Below are 19,117 nucleotides of genomic sequence, written 5' to 3'. Positions count from 1 at the left end.
TGGTAAGGACCTATTTCTTTACTTGCACCTTAAGTGCTGCGTCTGAAGCTGTATAAAGGATTTCTCTAAAGGAAGGCACTATAGTATTCCAATACTCTCCTTGGAAGGTGGTTTGTTTGGTTGTTGCTGTTGTTTTGCTTTTGTTGTTTTTAAGGGTTGGCATTCAATTTCGTTGCACTTGTGCAATGTTGCACTAGTGTAATGACAATAAAGAATCTATCTATCTATCTATCTATCTAAAGGTACCCCTGCCCGTACGGGCCAGTCGTGTCCAACTCTAGGGTTGTGCGCGCATCTCACTTAAGAGGCCGGGAGCCGCCGCTGTCCGAAGACACTTCCAGGTCACGTGGCCAGCGTGACGAAGCTGCTCTGGCAAGCCAGCACCAGCGCAGCACACGGAAACACCGTTTACCTTCCTGCTATAAAGCAGGACCTATTTATCTACTTGCACTTAGGGGTGCTTTTGAACTGCTAGGTGGGCAGGAGCTGGGACCGAAAGACGGGAGCTCACCCTGCTGTGGGGATTCGAACCGCCAACCATGCGATCGGCAAGTCCTAGGCACTGAGGTTTTACCCACAGCGCCACCCGCATCCCTATTCTCCTATGAGGTAAAGGAAAAACCTTTACCTTTACTGCTGATTCTCCTATTATTGGAGATTATAGTGAATAATACTTAGTATTTAAGTAGCACATTTCAAGTTCTTAAAGTTTTTCCTGTGCAGGTGGACTAACTACCCCAGAAGGAGCATGACATGTCCCCCACCAGAAGTACTACCCCTCCTCTAACATCCCAGCTATGCAAATTCTGTGCAAATGAGTACTTCCAGTTGTTATTCCGAATCTCCCACTAATTGGCTTCTTCAGCGGATGGCCCAGGATTCTAGTATCATGAAAGAGAGAAACTTCTCCCCATCCAATTTCCCTACACAATGCATAATTTTATGCACCTCTATCATGCTCCCATTTACCCCCTAGGCCCCCAAACGTTGCAACCTTTCTGGAGACAGATCATCTTGGGTAACTTTTTCTGCCTACAATATCCATTTTGAGGTGCAGTGGATCAGAATGGCGCATACCATTCCGGCAGGTGGGGGGGGTCACATCCTGGATTTGTTAAGTGGCACTATGCAAACTTTGCTTCTGATCCCTTTTCCTAAAGGATCGCCAACCGTCCAAATATATGAGTGCAAATATATGAGGTGGGTATTTCTTTGTCTCTGTGTGAGTCCCTTGAAACCTACTTACACCACACACTTAGAATCATAGGTGAACAGTACCATGCAATCATAGAGTTGGAAGGGTCCCCGAGGATCCTCTAGGAACCTGCAAGGGATCGAACCCACAACCTTGCTGTTCTCAGCACCACGCTCTAACCAACTGAGCTATCCAGGCTGGTTTATCATGTCCCTCTCCATTCCCCCTGGCGAGCTCTTCTGTATTCCGTTTCGGTTTGACTACCCTACCCTCGCTTTGACTACCTACCAGCAGCAAACGCGGCCCTCTCCCCGTGCCCAGCCCTGCCTCCGGATCACAGAGGAGCAAGGCGAAATCACCGGCCCCGGGGTCGACCATTGCGCGCAGCCTTCGTCTCCATCTTCCACTCTGCCTCTCCCAAAGGCGCCCGCGCGCCTTCCCTCAGGAGAAAGAGACGCGCCCAGCGGCTGTGGGGAGAGGGGAGCCGAGCATGGGCTGGTGTGGGGACTTCCCCTGCCTCTCTGAAGAAGAGGGAAAGGCACAAAGAACCACAGAACACCGCCCCTCGAGCGAAGGGATCGATTCATGTCCCCCACCCCTCATTTTCCCCCATCCTTGGCGACGGTGTGGAAACGTTCCCGCCATCCTCCCTCCCCTCAGGGCCAGGACTCGTTATCCTCCTCGGCTTATGCAATGGCGCCCTTCATTGTTGTTGTTGTTGTTATCGCGCCGAGCGCCGCGTGCTCCCTCCAGGCGCCGGAGACGCGAGGAAGCGCGCGCGCGCTCCAATTCGCTCTCCTCGCGCGCGGGGTGGGCGACCTTCGGCGCCGAAAGGAGCAGGCGAGGGCTGGGCGCTGGTGCCACTCGAGCCTCGCCGAGGTACCCTCGCCTCGCCTCGCCGCCGCCCGCTTCCCGCGCGCTGGGCCCCGGGCTCACCTGGCCTGCACCTGCCCGCACTCCTGGCCGCTGGTCATTGCGCGCGGAGGCGAGGCGCTGCGGGGAAACGTCCCTCGCGCGGAGGAGGATGAGCTGCGAGGCAGCGCGGCCGGAGGGTGGGGGGCGGGCGAGGACGCATCCGGAGGGGAAGTGGCGGCGGCTGCAGCAGCAACAGCAGCAGCAGCCCAAGCAGGTCGAAGCCCAGCCCCGCGCGTTGGCTTGGCAACCGAGAGGCAATTATCGAAAAGGCGCGAAATCCCGAGAGGGCAGGGAAGCCGGGCGCAGTTTAATCCTCGCCTAGCTCCGAAAGGTGTTGGGCGGTCCTCGTCAGTCCAGATATGAAATGAGGGCAGTGCTTTTCCTTCTTGGGCTTCTCGACCCGATTTAGTTAGGCTATTCCAAGGCTCTTAGTTGTTACCACACACAAAAAAAGCCACAATGAAGAGGATATGCGAGGGGAGTGTGTTTCTCCACACCACAAAAGCAAACCGCACAGGTGTAGAGTTAACACAGAATTATAGAGTTGGGACCCCCAAGGGTCATCCAGCCCAACCCCCTGCAATGCAGGAATCTCATGACTGTTATTGCATCTTGCTTGCTTGCTTGTTTTTGCCTGCAGCGCTCTCCTGTCCTTAACAACATCCTGCAATGCAGGAAGCTCAGATCATCTATGACCGATGGCCATCCAACCTTTTATTACAAGGTGAACGGTCTGCTTTAAGTCTCATTAATTTCGAGAGATGATTTAAGCATGTCCTTTCCCTCTGTCGTTGAAATCAATGGGACTGAGAAGTACATAAGCATAAATGCTTTTCAGCTTTAGCCAACTAAGCATGAGGTCAATTGGAACGCAATCAGCAGAACACTGGTTCTGGAAAAGAGCATAGCTGCATACACAATGAATTAATGCAATCTCAAATAGGTTTTTAAGAAAGCACCCCAATAATTCAGATTCCAAGAATGAATGAACTCATCCATCGATCTTTGAAATGACATTCCAAGGAAGTTGCGATTCTATGGCCTGACTCATACATATACACCAGGCCAGGGCTACGATTTCGGTGGCAGAGGAGCAGCACACACTGCTCACCGCAGGGTGCAAAGAGGCCCATGTGGACAATGATTCTTTCCCCTCAAATAAATGAGGTGGGAAGATGTCATGAATTAAACCATTGCATCTATGGGTAGGCAGTGTATATTTCACATGTTGCCTCAGCATGCTTAGTGAGAGGCAGTGCTATCTTCTCTTGCTCTACCACCACATTGAATGACAGTGTGTGCCCGGACCAGGCTATGCCTTTGCCCTACACTAGGGGTGGGGAATCCACATGAGCCAAATGTGCCCCTTCAGCCCTGCTCCATGCCTTCTTCTTTGCCTGGATGGAATGTTCCTTTGACCTGTGATAGCGGATCTTGCTTGCCTGCCTTGATAGAGACATCAATGACTCTTGTGTGGATGCAATTCATCTTCACACAGTCATGCATCCATTGCCCCACATGCTTTTGTCTGTGCCCCTCACTGGGAATGTGGCCCCTGGAAGGTTGTTCATCGGAGTAAGTGGCCCTTGGGCTGGAGAAAAAAGCCTATCCCAGCTCCACGTTCTGCCTCTCATTTTTTTAACAGCAGCTGCTGCCCAGGAGGCAAGGGATGAAACTCATATAGGGGAGGAAAAGCACTCGTTCCTGATGAACATTGTGGAATAAGACTACTGCTGTTGTGGAGAATGTCTGCTGGCTGTAATGGGAAACAAGGTGGCTATGGGGCTGGGAGCAAAAAGAGACTAGGGTTTTCATAGGGAAAAGATCATTGCTACCTGACCACTGCATTCTACAAAGCTTACCTTCGGTGCTTTTGTCTGCAGGTACAAGTAGCAGTGGCTAAAACAAACAGGACTGTTTATTCTCCTGCTGCAAGGGAAACTTTGTCCTTCCTTTTCCTGGTGCAATTATTTGTCCTTGGTTTGCACACAAAAGCTACAGCAAGTGAATATTTGAATAATGTATAGAGATAACGAGATAGATAGTAGGATCCTGTTCCTCTTTGCCTGTTTTAACTTACAGCAAACTATGGGGGGGGGAATAACCTCATGTATGAAACAGCTACAAGAAAGAATGAATATGCCTAGTGAGAAGTGATCGGTTTCCTTTGCATTTTACTGCCTGTTTTTGTGGTTATTTGCAGGAAGCGTAGCAAAAAGAGATGCTCAGTGGACACAGGTACCCTCTTTGCACACAGACGGAGTTCGGGGAAACCTGCTCTTCCTATTTGTGACTGGTGGGAGTGTGCTAAGTACTGATTGTGTCTGTCACATTAAAACAACAATAAAACAAGAAGAACACAGATAGATGACTTGGGGGTGGGGATATCACTGAACAAATGTTTCTGTGGGTAAACATGCTAGAAATGTTTGGGGAAACAGGAAAGTGGACAGCTTGCTTGATAGATCAGCTGGATAGATCAGTTGGTTAGAGCTTGGTGCTGATAACGCCAAGGTTGCAGGTTTGATCCCTGTACAGGACAGCTGCATTTTCCTGCATTGCAGGAAGTTGGACTCCTCAGGGTCCCTTTTCCAACTCTACATTTCCATGAACGAAGAGGAAAAAGAAGTCCACCTTCAATTTTGAGGCTGTAAATGTGTGCACAGTGAAAGCAGTCATGGAGAGTGTTTATTCCACAGTATAAGAACGTGCACCAGCTTCTGTTCACAAGAACATCTGGGTTTCCTATATTAACCAGGGGAGCTGAACTAAATTGCCTACAAGGCTTTCTCCAACTCCCACCAGGAAGTTTGAAGAAAGATGACATTATTGTCTGTACAAGTTTGCAAAGGAATATGTTGCATCCATGTTGCATTGCTTCTTCTTTGTTTATACCTGTGTGAAAACGTTACTGTCTCAAATGCCAACAAGTCTGTAAACTGCCCTGTTGCGTAAGAGCCACTGGCTCTCTTCTCAGAAATTACCTTTCTCCTTAAAAAGAAAAAAAAAAGACACTGGCACCGTTGCATGCACTTGGTAAACCTCCAGAGACGTAAGTTCCATAGAGACAAAGCTCACCGACACTTCCACTTGTTCTGTGCTTTCCAGGCTGATCGGTTTTCCCTTTGCCCCTCTCCTTTCCCCCAGAAAACTCTCTCTTTAGCACTAAATCTGATCAAATGTCAATTCGGAGAAAACCCAATTGACATTTGCTCTGATTCAGCACTAAAGAATTGGATCTCCTGGGCAAAAGCAGCAGGGGAAATGGAAGTGAGGATGAGTTACATGAAGACATATATGTGCGCTCATACACACAGGATTCAAAAGCTTTGTGCCTCTTTTGTAGGAAATGTATAATTTTTGTGCATTCTGCAATTGTGCAATGAATTTCTGCCCAGAAATAAGTCCTGGTGCACGTTTCTTAAACACTGTTCTTTTCTGCCGACACAAGACCTTCTGCGTGCAAAGCAGATGCTCTTCTACTAAGTTATGGCCCTTCCTGTTAGGTACAGCATTTGCATTGCATGCAGAAGTTCCCAGAAGATCCTCAGCATCTCCAGGTAGGACTGGGAGAAAGCTTCATCCAACACCCTGGAGAGCTGCTGTCAGTCAATGCAGACAAGACTGAGCTAGAGAGACCAATGGTCTGATTCTATATAAGGCAGATTCCTATGTTCCCAGGAGCACTTAACATCCTTTTGCGAGGCATTTTAAAGTTGTCATGTTTTAGTTTATCTGCTAGTTAGCTGTTTTATCTCATTTTACCGACATATACATACATACATACATACATATACATTTACATCCTATTAACCCACCTAACATACACAATTCGAAAGAGAAAGGTTTAGCTCAGAGGTGGGGGATCTGCTTTGCAGAAGGACCCAGATTTAATTCCCAGGTAGGGCTGGGAGAGAACCCTGTCTGAAATCCTGGAAAGCCACTCTCAGTCAGTGCCAATAATGGGGAGCTAGAATACATAATGCATCCTACTGTGTCCCTAATCTCTCTATTGCTTTAATTGTGAAAACATTTTGCTTTACCTCAGAAGGGATACTGCGGAGAAATTGCTTAACCAAGATTTGATTAAAATTTGTTGTAGCATCCACAAAATTGTGCAATTTTCCACAATAATATTGCTGGGCAATATTAGTTGGGGCTATATTTGGCCCATGGGTCACCAGTTAGCTATCTCTGTAACAGAATGCAGATATATTACCTATACAGTGGTACCTCGGGTTAAGAACTTAATGTGTTCTGGAGGTCCGTTCTTAACCTGAAACTGTTCTTAACCTAAGGCACCACTTTAGCTAATGTGGCCTCGCGCTGCCGCCGTGCCGCCACTGCCCGATTTCTGTTTTCATCCTGAAGCAAAGTTCTTAACCCGAGGTACTATTTCTGGGTTAGCGGAGTCTGCAACCTAAAGCGTCTGTAACCCGAGGTACCACTGTATGTGCTTCTACTTCTTGTTTACTCCTTCTCTTTTGGGTTTCAAATATTTACTTTCCCAGGGTTCTATAACTATTCTATTTTCAATTGCAGGAAGCTATAACAAAAGCAGCAACTGCCTGGATCTCTAAACTTGAGGATTCTGTGTTTTGCTCCTGCCTTTTATTTACAATGTTAGTCAGGCCACCTGCTCAAGAGGGTTTTCCCCTAGCAGCATAATAGACACATTGAGAAACCAAACATGAAATTGGTGATTCATTCAGCTTTCCCTTTTGAACTTCATTTGCCTTTTTGAATGTTGCCCATTCTCTCCTGTCAATCCCATTTTCATTTTTGTAGGATATTCACTTTTGCATGTTTGTTTTTGCAGCAAAGTCATTTTAAAAGGTGAGCCTTTTTAAAAAAGAAGAAAAGTCTTCCATGATATGAACAGATTTGAATATCCATGATATGAACAGATTTGCTCATAAACACTTTCCGTTGAAACTAATTCTGATTCACTCCCACTTCCTTTTTGTTGTTGTTCTTGTTATAAACAGGGACTGTCTGAAATAGCCTGCAAATTTGATTCACACATGGCGGGGTTAACGTTGCCAGCCTTCATTTCACACTTTGTAGACATCATTGTAATGTAGACTTGGTCTGCCAACAGGTCTGGTGCCTGCTCCCTGTAGAACACATCCTTGGGGATCCTGCACTCTTCCATTCTGTGGACATGACCAAGCCAGCGTAGACGTCGCTGAGACAGGAGTACGAACATATTGGGAATGTGAGCTTGGGAGAACACATCTTTGTTTGAGATTCTGTCCTGCTCAAAATCTTCCTGACACATTGCATGTGGAAGACATTGGGGCATAGCTCCTGGCTTTAAGGTTTAAGTCTCCCATGACTCACTACCATAAAGCAGCGTGCTCAACATACAAGCCTGGTAGACCTTCATCTTGGTATTGGACTTTAGCATCACATTCTCCCATAGCGTTTTGGAGAGGCAAGTCATTGCCACAGCTGCCTTACCATGACGCTTGTCCCGCTCAACATCAATGAGCCAGAGCTTGCTGGTCATGGTGGAGCCCAGCTAGACAAAATCATCTACCACCTCAAGCATGCAGTCGTCAATGCTGACAACATCCTGACCCAAGATGTTGGTCTTTGTCAGGGTAATGGTAAGGCCAAGCTCCCATATAGGCTTAGCCAGAATGGTTGATGAGTCTCTGTAGAGCTTCCTCGGAGCATGACATGTCATCTGCAAACAATCAGTGACATAGCTAGCTGCTCGGACGCCCAGGGCGGTGTGTGTGCCCTGTGCCCAGGGGTGGGGCAAGCCACCCGTGGGGGCGGGGCAAGCTGGGGCAGGAGTCTCACTGCCCCCCCCGGCTGTAGAGTGACTGAGGGAGAGGTGGCAGACAGATGCAGCCCCACGCTGCCGTTCCAGGCAGCACAGAGCCTGCAGGCACCTAAGCCCCTCCCAGGAGAGATGTGTGGCTCAGGCGCGCTGCAGTGCTGCCCCCAGCAGTGTGGTGCCCAGTGCCCCCAGCTACACCCGCAGCTACGCCTCTGCAAACAACATCTCTTGCATAAGGACTCACCAAACTTTTTTCCTTGGCATGGAAATGTGCCAGGTCACTTCTTGGATGGATGCAAACCCCATCTTCAGTCAAGATGAAGGCATGGGAGAGCAACAGAATAGACCAAAAAGAGTTGGGGTGAGACCACAACCCTGTTTCACACCGCTCTTTATAGGAAAGGGGTCCAAGGCAAGGCTGCTTGGCCCCCGTCTTCTAACACAGGTTTGAAATCTGTTCAAAGCAGCATGTATCTTAATTGAGCTGAAGGACTAGCAAGAAGCCCTATTGCTTGTGCTCTCTTACAGAGAAGCTTTTCAAAATTCTTATCTTTTAAATTATCAGGATCTTAAGGCAATTACACAGCATGTTTATTTACAGAAGTGTGATTCACGCTCAGTATGTACCTGAAACTATATGCTGACTGATTCTACAACAGTAATTTTTTAACCACAGTTGGGTTTTTTGCTTGTGCTGTCATGCAGTTGCTGGCAGCCATCCATCATTGAAAGACAATTGTCTGGAGCCTAAGATAAGCGAACGAGAGGAAGTTCATGGAAGGAAAGTTTCCTCTCTTCTTTTTCCTGCACCTCCCCCACCCCACCCAGGCTATACCCAGAGCCAGAGAACCTGAACCAGCAGGGTATGAATGGCTGCTAGAAAAGGGGGAAATCACCCCAAATCATCCAATTTTGTAGATAGCTGTGTTAAAAGGTGGACCCCATCCTCCATAAATAATAATGGTGAGGCAAAATTATAGATCATTCTCCTGCTTCTTTCAAATATGCTCGGAGTCGAGAGTGGATTTCATGCTCTTTATTCAGCTCATAGTGGTGAGGAGGAATGAAAGTTCCCCCTGAATGTCTGCTTTATATACATTATTTACACAATGGGCCCCACGTGATTGGCTAATTCCAGGATTCTCCTGTAGGCCAATCAGGTTGCGGATTCACTTCCACCTGGAGCTGGATTGGGTGGCTCCTGTGGACCAATCAGACTGCTGCATTCTGAATCCTATTCAACTCAGTACATAACATTCTTACACCTGGCTCCATCAGCAATGTTAACCTTTTACCACCCCATCAGACTTGGATAGACAGTTGCCTGCACAACAGCACTTTGGACCAAATTATCTGAACACTACATAGCAGTCTATGGTTCACATTTGGAGAGAATTATCAGTTCAAAGCCTGACAATTGTGACTCATCTTTCCCACCAGGAATTAATCATTATAGCATCTGGATGACACTTATCTGCCTACCAAGCACATCTGCAGGCAAGAAGGAGGCTCAGTTGATCCAGATGTTATTACCTTAAGCCAAGGTTGGTTCCCACATGCTCATAGGTCCATAAAAATGATGTTGCACCCCCAAAACTGAATTCTAGTTGGCATGCATGAACTTTTATCTTAAAAGAAAGGAACGTGGTGAACAAGCAAAGTGGAAAGCTACTTTTAATGATAAAGCTGTTCCTTGCATTGGGTGAACTTGGAAAGCACAGAAGCAGCAGCAACCAGCCTTCATGTAGTGCTCCTCAGTGGTAAAAGGTAAAAAGGTAAAGGACCCCTGGACAGTTAAGTCCAGTCAAAGGAGACTATGGGGTTGCCACGCTCATCTCGCTTTCAGGCCGAGGGAGCCAGCGTTTGTCCACAGACAGCTTTCCAGGTAATGTGGCCAGCAGGACTAGACCGCTTCTGGTGCAATGGAAACCAGAGTTCACAGAAATGCTGTTTACCTTCCTGCCACAGCGGTACCTATTTATCTACTTGCACTGGTGTGCTTTCGAACTGCTAGGTTGGCAGGAGCTGGGACAGAGCAATGGGAGCTCACCCCATCGTGGGGATTTGAACAGCTGACCTTCAGCAAGCCCAAGAGACTCAGTGGTTGAGACCACAGCACTACCCACATCCCATGTACTCAATGAGGCCCTCTTGTGCACATCACCATAAAACCTGAGTTGGCCAGCAGCAGCAGCAGCCTGGACTTGGAAGTTTCTCCTTAAGCACCCAGGTGTTGGGGCAAAGGGATAAGCCTTTGCGGAAATCAGGAAGCCAACCTTCCAAGGTCATTGTGCTATCTTGTCTGAAGGAAGCTTTGAATGCTATGAGGAATCATTGGCCACAGTGAGAGCCACATGCCAAATTGGCTTTGACGCATTTACAATTACAGTGGTACCTCAGGCTAAGTACTTAATTTGTTCCGGAGGTCCGTTCTTAACCTGAAACTGTTCTTAACCTGAAGCACCACTTTAGCTAATGGGGCCTCCTGCTGCTGCCGCGCCATCAGAACACCATTTCTGTTCTCATCCTGAAGCAAAGTTCTTAACCCAAGGTACTATTTCTGGGTTAGTGGAGTCTGTAACCTGAAGCGTTTGTAACCTGAAGCGTATGTAACCCGAGGTACCCCTGTAGAGGGGACTCACTGACATCATCACTGCTATGCAGGTCACATGCTTTTAACTCTCCCAAGGGCCACAAAGAGAGGCTTGGAGGGCCACAGTCCACCATCACCCTGACCTGAAGTTCTTTAACCTGACTCAGTACAGCAGCCAGCTTTTCAAAACTGGATTTAAAATTACGTCCTTTCTTATATAATTTTTTTAAGGTAGCAGATTTGGGAATATCGTATTTATTCATTATTTTTCATATTATCCAGAGAGCTTCCTGGGGCTTTAAGAAAGCTTTAGAGTAAAAGCCTAACTTAATAACTCTGCACTCTGCTTTTTTATTTTACTACTTATTTCAGACTTTTTTTAAAAAAAACCCTCTTCTTTCATTCTGTCTTGGCTTTCATCCTTTCTGTCCTTCCCTCTCTTCAAAGTTTCTTGATCTTTTATTTATTTATTTTTTATTTTTCTGCCGTACAATGCAAATTCTCAGGAAAGCTCTAATCTCCTCTCCCTTTGAGAATATCACAGAACGGCAGAAACTGCTGAGTGTGTTATATAGAGTAAAGTGTTGCAGACAATGGAAAGGTCACAGAGAGAGCTGAGCTAATGAGACTGCTAGGTTACCATTTGCTTATACATATAACAAGGGTGTGAGCTGAAATACTGCTGTAGCAGAGGACAGGTTGTCTGCAGAGGGGCATTCTGTAGCAGGATGGCACCCAAATTCAACCCACCTGTACTTCAAGCATGAATGCTGGGGGCAAAACAATCCTGATACAGAAAAATTAACTGAACTTTCTTTTTCTCTTGTTTTCTTTCTAGTTTTTCATTCTATAGTGTCCTGAACTAGGTGGACAGTAAGTTCCCCTGAAACCACCGCTTTGGGTGGAACTATACACCTGCATGAAAGCTATACATTTAAGGTATTATCATACTTTGGTATTATCATACCAACAGTCATGGCTTCCCCCAGTCCTAGGGACCGTAGTCTGTTAAGGGTGCTGAGAGTTGTTAGAAGACCAGTTTGATTTCCCTCCCAGAGCTACAGTTCCCAGAGTGGTTTAGCAATCAAGTCCTCCTCACAAGGGAATTCTGGGAATTGTAGCTCTGTGAGGGGAACAGGGCCTCTGAACAATTCTCAACACCCTTAACAAACTACACTTCCCAGAATTCTTTGGGGGAAGCCATGACTGTTTAAAGCGGTACAACACCAAATAAATAAATAAAAATCCAGAGTATTTTCCACAAAATACACACTTCAGCCTTTAGAGCATTCTTTCTCACCCTTGGATTTCCCAAAGTTGCTAGACTACAGTTCCCATCATCCCTAGCTAGCGGTGATCAGGTATGATGGGAGTTGTAGTCCAACCACATCTGGTGACCCAAGGTGGAGAAAGGATGTTTCAGAGTGCAAATATTTCTAGTTGAAGAGTGGCGAACTGGTGGCCTGCAAGCCTAAACTAGCCCTCCAAGCCTTCCCCAATACCCTGCCACTGCCTGCTCCCCACAAACTGAGGTGCGTGTGAAAAATGTGCAGAGCACCTGCAGAGATGGAGCAATGTTCATCCTCACTGTTGTCATTCTCATCATCTGCACTGCCCAGCCTGGTGATAGGAATGGCCATTATCCTCGCTCCCACTCATTGGATGATTGATCTAAATTAATCAAGACAAACACATTCTTTTATTAAATATTTTTATTTTGCTTCATGAGAAAAAAGTGATGACAATGTACAATGCAAAACATATTGCATCAATTAATCACAACAGTTTTATTGTCGTTTTGCGGCTGTGTTACATCATCAAAGTCATTAAAACCAAAGAAGTACAGCTCCCAACTTTGGAGATATCTTCACCCTTGTAATAATCACTATTCCCGCATAACAGTGGCAGGCATTCATATAAATGAGGGGCAGTTATCATGAAATCCATATATTAGTGCAAACCCCAGGGACGGGCCTTCAACTTTCTAGAGTATTTGTAAAGGAAATAAAGTTCCACCACTCTCCAGCAAAATGCCCTTGGGTTTTGCTGCTCTCGCCAGGCGTAATTGGTGTGTTAGCTTTCCAGTGAGGGCTACACGCCACACTATTCTATAAAAAGATTTTAAAGTAGCCCCTTGAAGGCCTCTCCAGAAGTGGGCAATGACCACATGTGCTGTCACCAGAAGGAATCCAATGAAAGGTTTGTCAGTCAAGCCCTGATTTTCATTTGTAAGTAAGTTTAACAGTGCCAGCTCTGGGGTTTTCATAACTTGCTGACACGTGATTTTGCCAATTTCCTCATTTTTCCAATCCCAGAATGTTGATGCTTTCACTACATATGGCTATAACTACCCCTATCATTACAGTCTTGCTGGCATAATAATGCCAAAATGTTTTTGTGAATGTACGGAAGTTTTTGCCTTATCTCTTTAATGTCAGCTGACATGAGAATTTCTCCCAAATCCAAATCCATTCTCTCCTCACCCAACCCCCAATTTCAATTCCCCAGTCTATTTCCTGCAGGTGTTTTAGGCCCTTGGATTTACTCATATCCTGTTGTATTAGCAGCTTATACACTTTTTAAAACAATACTTTTCTTCCCTACACTTTGTTTCCAGTATCATAACACCGAAGCAAGTAAGCCCTCTACTGTATTAGTTTGTCGTTTAATGTGTGGTAATCTTAAGAATTTACCTTCTTTTTATCTTTAAACTATGATCGCCACAGACTCCTCTGCAGGGACTGACCATCTTTTTTAAAAACAAAAACAAAAAACACATTTTAACCTAAAAAAGGTGAGGTTGTTCATAAGGTATACAATCAGACTGTCTATCTGGATTATAATATTCTGCATAGGAATTAATAACAACATTAACAGGATCAGGCAGAAGCAGTGCCAGAACTGACCATGAATTCCTCCCTTGTTCCCTTATAATGGCAATGGCGCCCACCTGAGAGGTACTGGAACTGTTTTTCGTCCAGTTCTGGCTAAAAAAGCCCTGGGTAACAAGGGGCATCTATTTTCCTCCACACCCAAGGTTCTGTGGTGGTGTTTATCATATGTCAAGGCTTCAGGGAATCCTATCCCTCTCATGGTGGGATGCCTAGAAGCAAAAAACACAAAAAGAGTTCTTACCAAGTAGTTTATTCAATATGCACAGAGAGAAGAAGGCACGTGGTCTCTCTTAGATAATGGTGCTTCTCCAAGTAAAGTCCCACCCCCTCAGCCCCTACTATTCTATGTCACCCCTGTGCCAGCTGATCTGTGCTTTCTGCTTTTGAGTTTTCTGATCTACTACTCTCAAGGCAACCTAGACAGCATCTTAAAAAGCAGAGACACCACCTTGCCAACAAAGGTCCGTATAGTTAAAGCTATGGTTTTCCCAGTAGTGATGTATGGAAGTGAGAGCTGGACCATAAAGAAGGCTGATCGCCGAAGAATGGGTGCTTTTTAATTATGGTGCTGAAGGAGACTCTTGAGAGTCCCACGGACTGCAAGAAGATCAAACCTATCCATTCTGAAGGAAATCAACCCTGAGTGCTCACTGGAAGGACAGATCCTGAAGCTGAGGTTCCAATACTTTGGCCACCTCATGAGAAGAGAAGACTCCCTGGAAAAGACCCTGATGTTGGGAAAGATGGAGGGCACAAGGAGAAGGGGACGACAGAGGACGAGATGGTTGGATGGTGTTCTCGAAGCTACCAGCATGAGTTTGACCAAACTGTGGGAGGCAGTAGAAGACAGGAGTGCCTGACGTGCTCTGGTCCATGGGGTCAGAAAGAGTCGGACACAACTAAACGACTAAACAACTAAACAACAACACTCTCAAGGCACGCCTGGTTCTGGGAGGGGGGGATCAGGAATGCTTTCAAGAGACACTGAGTCTGTTAGCTGTCTCTCCACTGGTGCTTCTTCTCCCTCCTGCTCCTCTCCTAATATTTTCCAGCTTCTCCCCTCTGCAGCCTCTGAACTATGACCTTCTGCAAACCACTGTTCTAAATCTATACTGTCCTCCTCTTCTCGGGAAGGTGAAGGAAAGGCGGGTGGGTTCCCACCATTCCTCCTCAGTCCAGCCCCTGACATCATATTAGCTTAGTCATAAGTCCAGGGTTCCAAATAGGTGAGGAGGGGTTCAAGTGTGGTTCTTTAATGTTCACTAGAGTAAGCTTGTCCAGGATGGATGGACTGTGGCCTTTCAGATACTGCTGGATTCCAGCTCTCACAAGTCCCAGCCAGCATGGCCAATGGTCAGGAAGGGTGTCCAACAACATCTGGAGGAACCTAGGTTCATCACCCCTGACTTTGGCCCCATGCATTAAGTAACTTTTGGTTGCCTGGAAGCGCCATTAGTCTTCAGGGGAAGATGTTCTGGAAGCTCCAACAAAACAAAACACGGGGGAAACTGAGACTTTATCACTCCCAGCCTTTTGGGAAAAGAGAGTGCAGTGTGGCCATGCTCTAGTCATCCTGACTGGCAGGCTCGCTTAATCACTTCTCTCCCATGGAGGTGGCAGTAGTTTATTGGCTGTCTGGTCAACAGACACACAGAACAAGAGAGGCTGGGAGAGTCTCAGGGCAGCAAAGTTCAGCTGAGTCACCATGTGAAGATCAAGGGACTGCAAATGAAGCCTTATGAGGAACAGTTGAAGGAGCTGGGTATGTTTAGAGGAGAGTGAGAGGAGATATGATAGCCATCTTCAAATATAAGGGCTGTCACAAGGAAGAAGGAACAAGCTTGTTTTTTCCTGCTCTGGAGGGTAGCACTCGAACCAATGCCTTCAAGTTACAAGCAAGAAGATTCCTACTAACCATCAGGAAGAATAAAAAATTCCTTCCAGTAGCACCTTAAAGACCAACTAAGTTAGTTCTTGGTATGAGCTTTCGTGTGCATGCACAGAAGTGTGCATGCACACGAAAGCTCATACCAAGAACTAACTTAGTTGGTCTTTAAGGTGCTACTGGAAGGAATTTTTTATTTTGACTATGGCAGACCAACACGGCTACCTATCTGCATCAGGAAGAAGTTTCTGACAGTGAGAGCTGTTCGACAGTGGAACGGTCTCCCACGAGAGGTGGTGGACTCTCCTTCCTTGGAGGTTTGTCAAAGCAGAGGTTGGATGGCCACCTGTCATGGATGCTTTAGCTGAGATTCCTGCATTGCAGGGGCTTGGACTAGATGACACTTGGGGTCACTTCCAACTGTACTCTATGAAGCACCACCCAAGTAAGCAATGAGCTTTCTGCAAGCAAACATAATAATTCCTGTACCAGTTGGCAAGAAGACAGAGAGCCATGTTGGCAAGACCCACTCCTGGGAGAGGAAGAAATAAACAGTAGTACAGAAGACGAAGAGCCTGCCCATCTAGTCCAGCATCCTGTTCTTACAGTGGCCAACCAGATGCTGGTGGGAAACTAGCAAGCAAGGCTCCAGCACAAGAGCAGCTCTCCCCTCCTGTGGCTCCCAGCCACCATGTCTGCTTCCAGCGGTGTAGGCAGACCATAGCCATCAGAAGGTCATCATTGTTGGGATATAGTTCCATTTCACCTTTAGAACAGACGTGTGGATAGCTGTATGTCACATGCCTGTTTACATTCCAGCACAGCTTGCTGGGAACTTCCCTTTGTATATTGCTTTTGCTATACTGCTGTTCTACTTGGACACGAAGGGAAGCAGACATGTTTTTCCTGATGCTGAATAAATGCCTGTAAATAACGCTTACGCATGTTTCTGTCCGCCACTTCCATTGTGAGAATTTATTCACTCTGCTGATTAGAACGTGCCAGGTCTCGAAAGGTCTCTGAGGCTTGTGTCGCTGATTGATCCTGTTCCGAGAACCGGAGTTCGCCCGGCTGCCGGCCGGTGGCTGGAGCCAGCTGGGGGCCTGCCAAATGCCCCCATCTCCCTGGACACATCCCAACAATCATGTCATTGAGTAAGCTGGCAGCTGGTGGAGCCTTGCCACTGGACAAGTAGGGAGGGTGGATAAGATGCTCCTCCTCCTCCTCCTCCTCCTCCTTCACAGGGTTGCCTTGCTGGTCAATGCACCAACAGGCAAATGTGTAGGGCATTGCTTTAAAATTGAGCAGGGACAGAATCAGCATCTGGCACCACTGAGCAGAGGCCAGGAGCTCAGTTCCCAGGCTGGGACTGCTGCTGCTGCTGCTTGGCCTATGAGTAGTGCCAAACCACTGGATCCAACCACCCTCTTAAACTTCTCATGATGCTCCTGATTCTGCATCATCCTGGGACATTGTGGGAAGTTACACAGTGGAAAATTTCAAGTGTGGCTTGACCCAGAACTGCTTGGATTGCTGCCACCACAGCTACAGAAGCCCACTATGGCTGACTGTCACACCAGAGAACGCCTAAGCCCAGAGCAGGACCTGAAAAGTGCAAGGTTCTAGTGCAACCACAGAATAATCATAGCTTTTCTGTGATGAAGAACTCTCCCAAATTGTGCCTTGGGGATTGAGAACCTCTGGCCTATATTCTTGTAAACTGCGACCTGCTTGGTTTGATGCTACATAAATATTTCTCTCTTTTTTTTAGGGGAGTGAACAGTATCATTTGAAAGCCCCAGTGCGAAGATAATACTTTAGGCAGCATATATCTTATCTTGAAGTTTGAACTAAATAAATCCAATAGGTTCCTTCCAGTTCCAATGTTGAGATTCGTTGCTAGCATAAGTTAAATAAATGGAAAGGACTTCTGTTGCAGACGGCCTGAGATACAATTTCTAACTATGTCCAGCAGATGGAGCTCTCTCATAGCTACTTGAAATGTTGGTTGATAAAACTCTTGCAATTAAGTTATGGTATCTGTTCAGTAAAGTGAAAGAGTTCAACCAAAAGGGGGGAAGGATGTTGGGTTTTATGCTAATCCATCATTTCTGGATCCTCTCCAAGCCACCCAATTACTCATAGACATCATAGGTAGCCTGAAACACACAGCTGCGAAACGTCCAGGTGTGCAATGCTTACTTGGGAGAGTCTTTTGCTGACAGACAGGTTGTGCAGGGATGGAGGTACAACTTAAGCACCCCAACAGACTGCCAAAGTCCACTTCCCCATCAGATCTTCAGGGAGAGACAGTCACCCCCCTAAGATGCTTATGAAGCCTAATCTGAGCTCTCTGTCTCAAACTGCTCAGACACCATGGCTCTGCCCCCTGGTTAGAAGGGTCTGAGTATATGGATGAATCTCTTGTGACCATCACTGAGCCTTCTGAACTGCCATGGGAACACTGAAGACTATCAACACTCCTTTGTCAAGTCCAGATATTGCACGGGGGCAATCCACGCTGTTAGCTCTGCTCATAGAAATCTAACAGGAAAGCCATAACATACAGCCAAATGTATGGACCACAGAGTCGCAGGGGGAAACATGCAGGCAGATATTCCTTTCCCCTCCTCTATTAAAGGATGTTCTCACAAGACATGCTAGGAATTGCATTTGAATTTGCAGGTTTGCCAGATGAAAGGGCCCCATATTAAGCAGGAGGTACGCTTGTTTTAAAGATGGTTCTTTTAAAGATGGTTCTTTACACATAAACCAACCGGCTTGACTGCTATGGTCTCTCCATGGTTAACCCTACACCCACTTACATCCATGTAAAGCATTCCGTCCACAGGGTTCTTATGATGGTATTCTACTTAGTATCTCCCAACTCTGTGAGAGGGATGCCACGTGCATGTGTGTTAGGAGCTGGGTTCGAATTACTGTACTTTTCCATGTATAAGACTAGGGTGTTTTTTTTACTAAAAATAACGTTAATAATAATAATAATAATAATAATAATAATAATAATAATAATAATAATTTATTATTTGTACCCCGCCCATCTGGCTCTGGTTTCCCCAGCCACTCTGGGCGGCTTCCATAGAAACCAAAAAACACTAAAATATCATACATTAAAAACTTCCCTGAACAGGGCTGCCTTAAGATGTCTTCTGAATGTCAGGTAGTTGTTTATCAGTTTGACATCTGATGGGAGGGCGTTCCACAGGGAGGGCGCCACTACCGAAAAGGCCCTCTGCCTGGTTCCCTGTAACTTTGCTTCTTGCAATGAGGGAACCACCAGAAGGCCCTCGGCGCTGGACCTCAGCGTCCAGGCAGAATGATGGGGGTGGAGACGCTCCTTCAGGTATACTGTGCCGAGGCCGTTTAGGGTTTTAAAGGTCAACACCAGCACTTTGAATTGTGCTCGGAAACGTACTGGGAGCCAATGTAGGTCTTTCAAGACCAGTGTTATGTGGTCTCGGCGGCTGCCCCCAGTCACCAATCTAGCTGCCGCATTCTGGATTAGCTGTAGTTTCTGAGTCACCTTCAAAGGTAGCCCCACGTAGAGCGCATTGCAGTAGTCCAAGCGGGAGATAACTAGAGCATGCACCACTCTGGCGAGACAGGCAGGTAGGGTCTCAGCCTGCGTACCAGGTGGAGTTGGTAGACAGCTGCCCTGGATACAGAATTGACCTGCGCCTCCATGGACAGCTGTGAGTCCAAAATGACTTAAAAATGGGGGGTAGTCTTATACACGGGGGCAATCTCCCCCCATTTTCTTAATTTTAAGTCCCCAAAAATAAGGGGTGTCTTATACATGGGGGCATCTTATACATGGAAAAAT

At 46.5% G+C, this 19,117-nt stretch overlaps 1 protein-coding gene across 3 annotated transcripts in view; it reads right to left on the bottom strand.

The window, feature by feature from the left end:
- LOC309533154 (NACHT, LRR and PYD domains-containing protein 1a allele 5-like) overlaps window positions 1-19,117 on the bottom strand; it is a 79,850-nt gene that overhangs the window by 23,691 nt on the left and 37,042 nt on the right. Inside the window, exon 1 of one of the 3 annotated variants that reach the window (XM_082224348.1) lies at window positions 2,132-2,328. The exons of 1 other annotated variant lie outside the window; for it this stretch is intronic. In XM_082224348.1, the coding sequence (XP_082080474.1) occupies window positions 2,132-2,169 (38 nt within the window). In that variant the 5' untranslated portion in view covers window positions 2,170-2,328. Of the gene's footprint in view, window positions 1-2,131; window positions 2,329-19,117 lie in introns of those variants that run through there. One more of the 3 variants, XM_082224350.1, reaches the window with a different exon arrangement.

Source organism: Podarcis vaucheri, assembly GCF_965113315.1.
Source record: "Podarcis vaucheri genome assembly, chromosome: 5".
Classification (NCBI taxonomy): domain Eukaryota; kingdom Metazoa; phylum Chordata; class Lepidosauria; order Squamata; family Lacertidae; genus Podarcis; species Podarcis vaucheri.
Note: the sequence above shows the minus strand (reverse complement) of the source record. Positions and strands in the feature narration are given on the sequence as shown.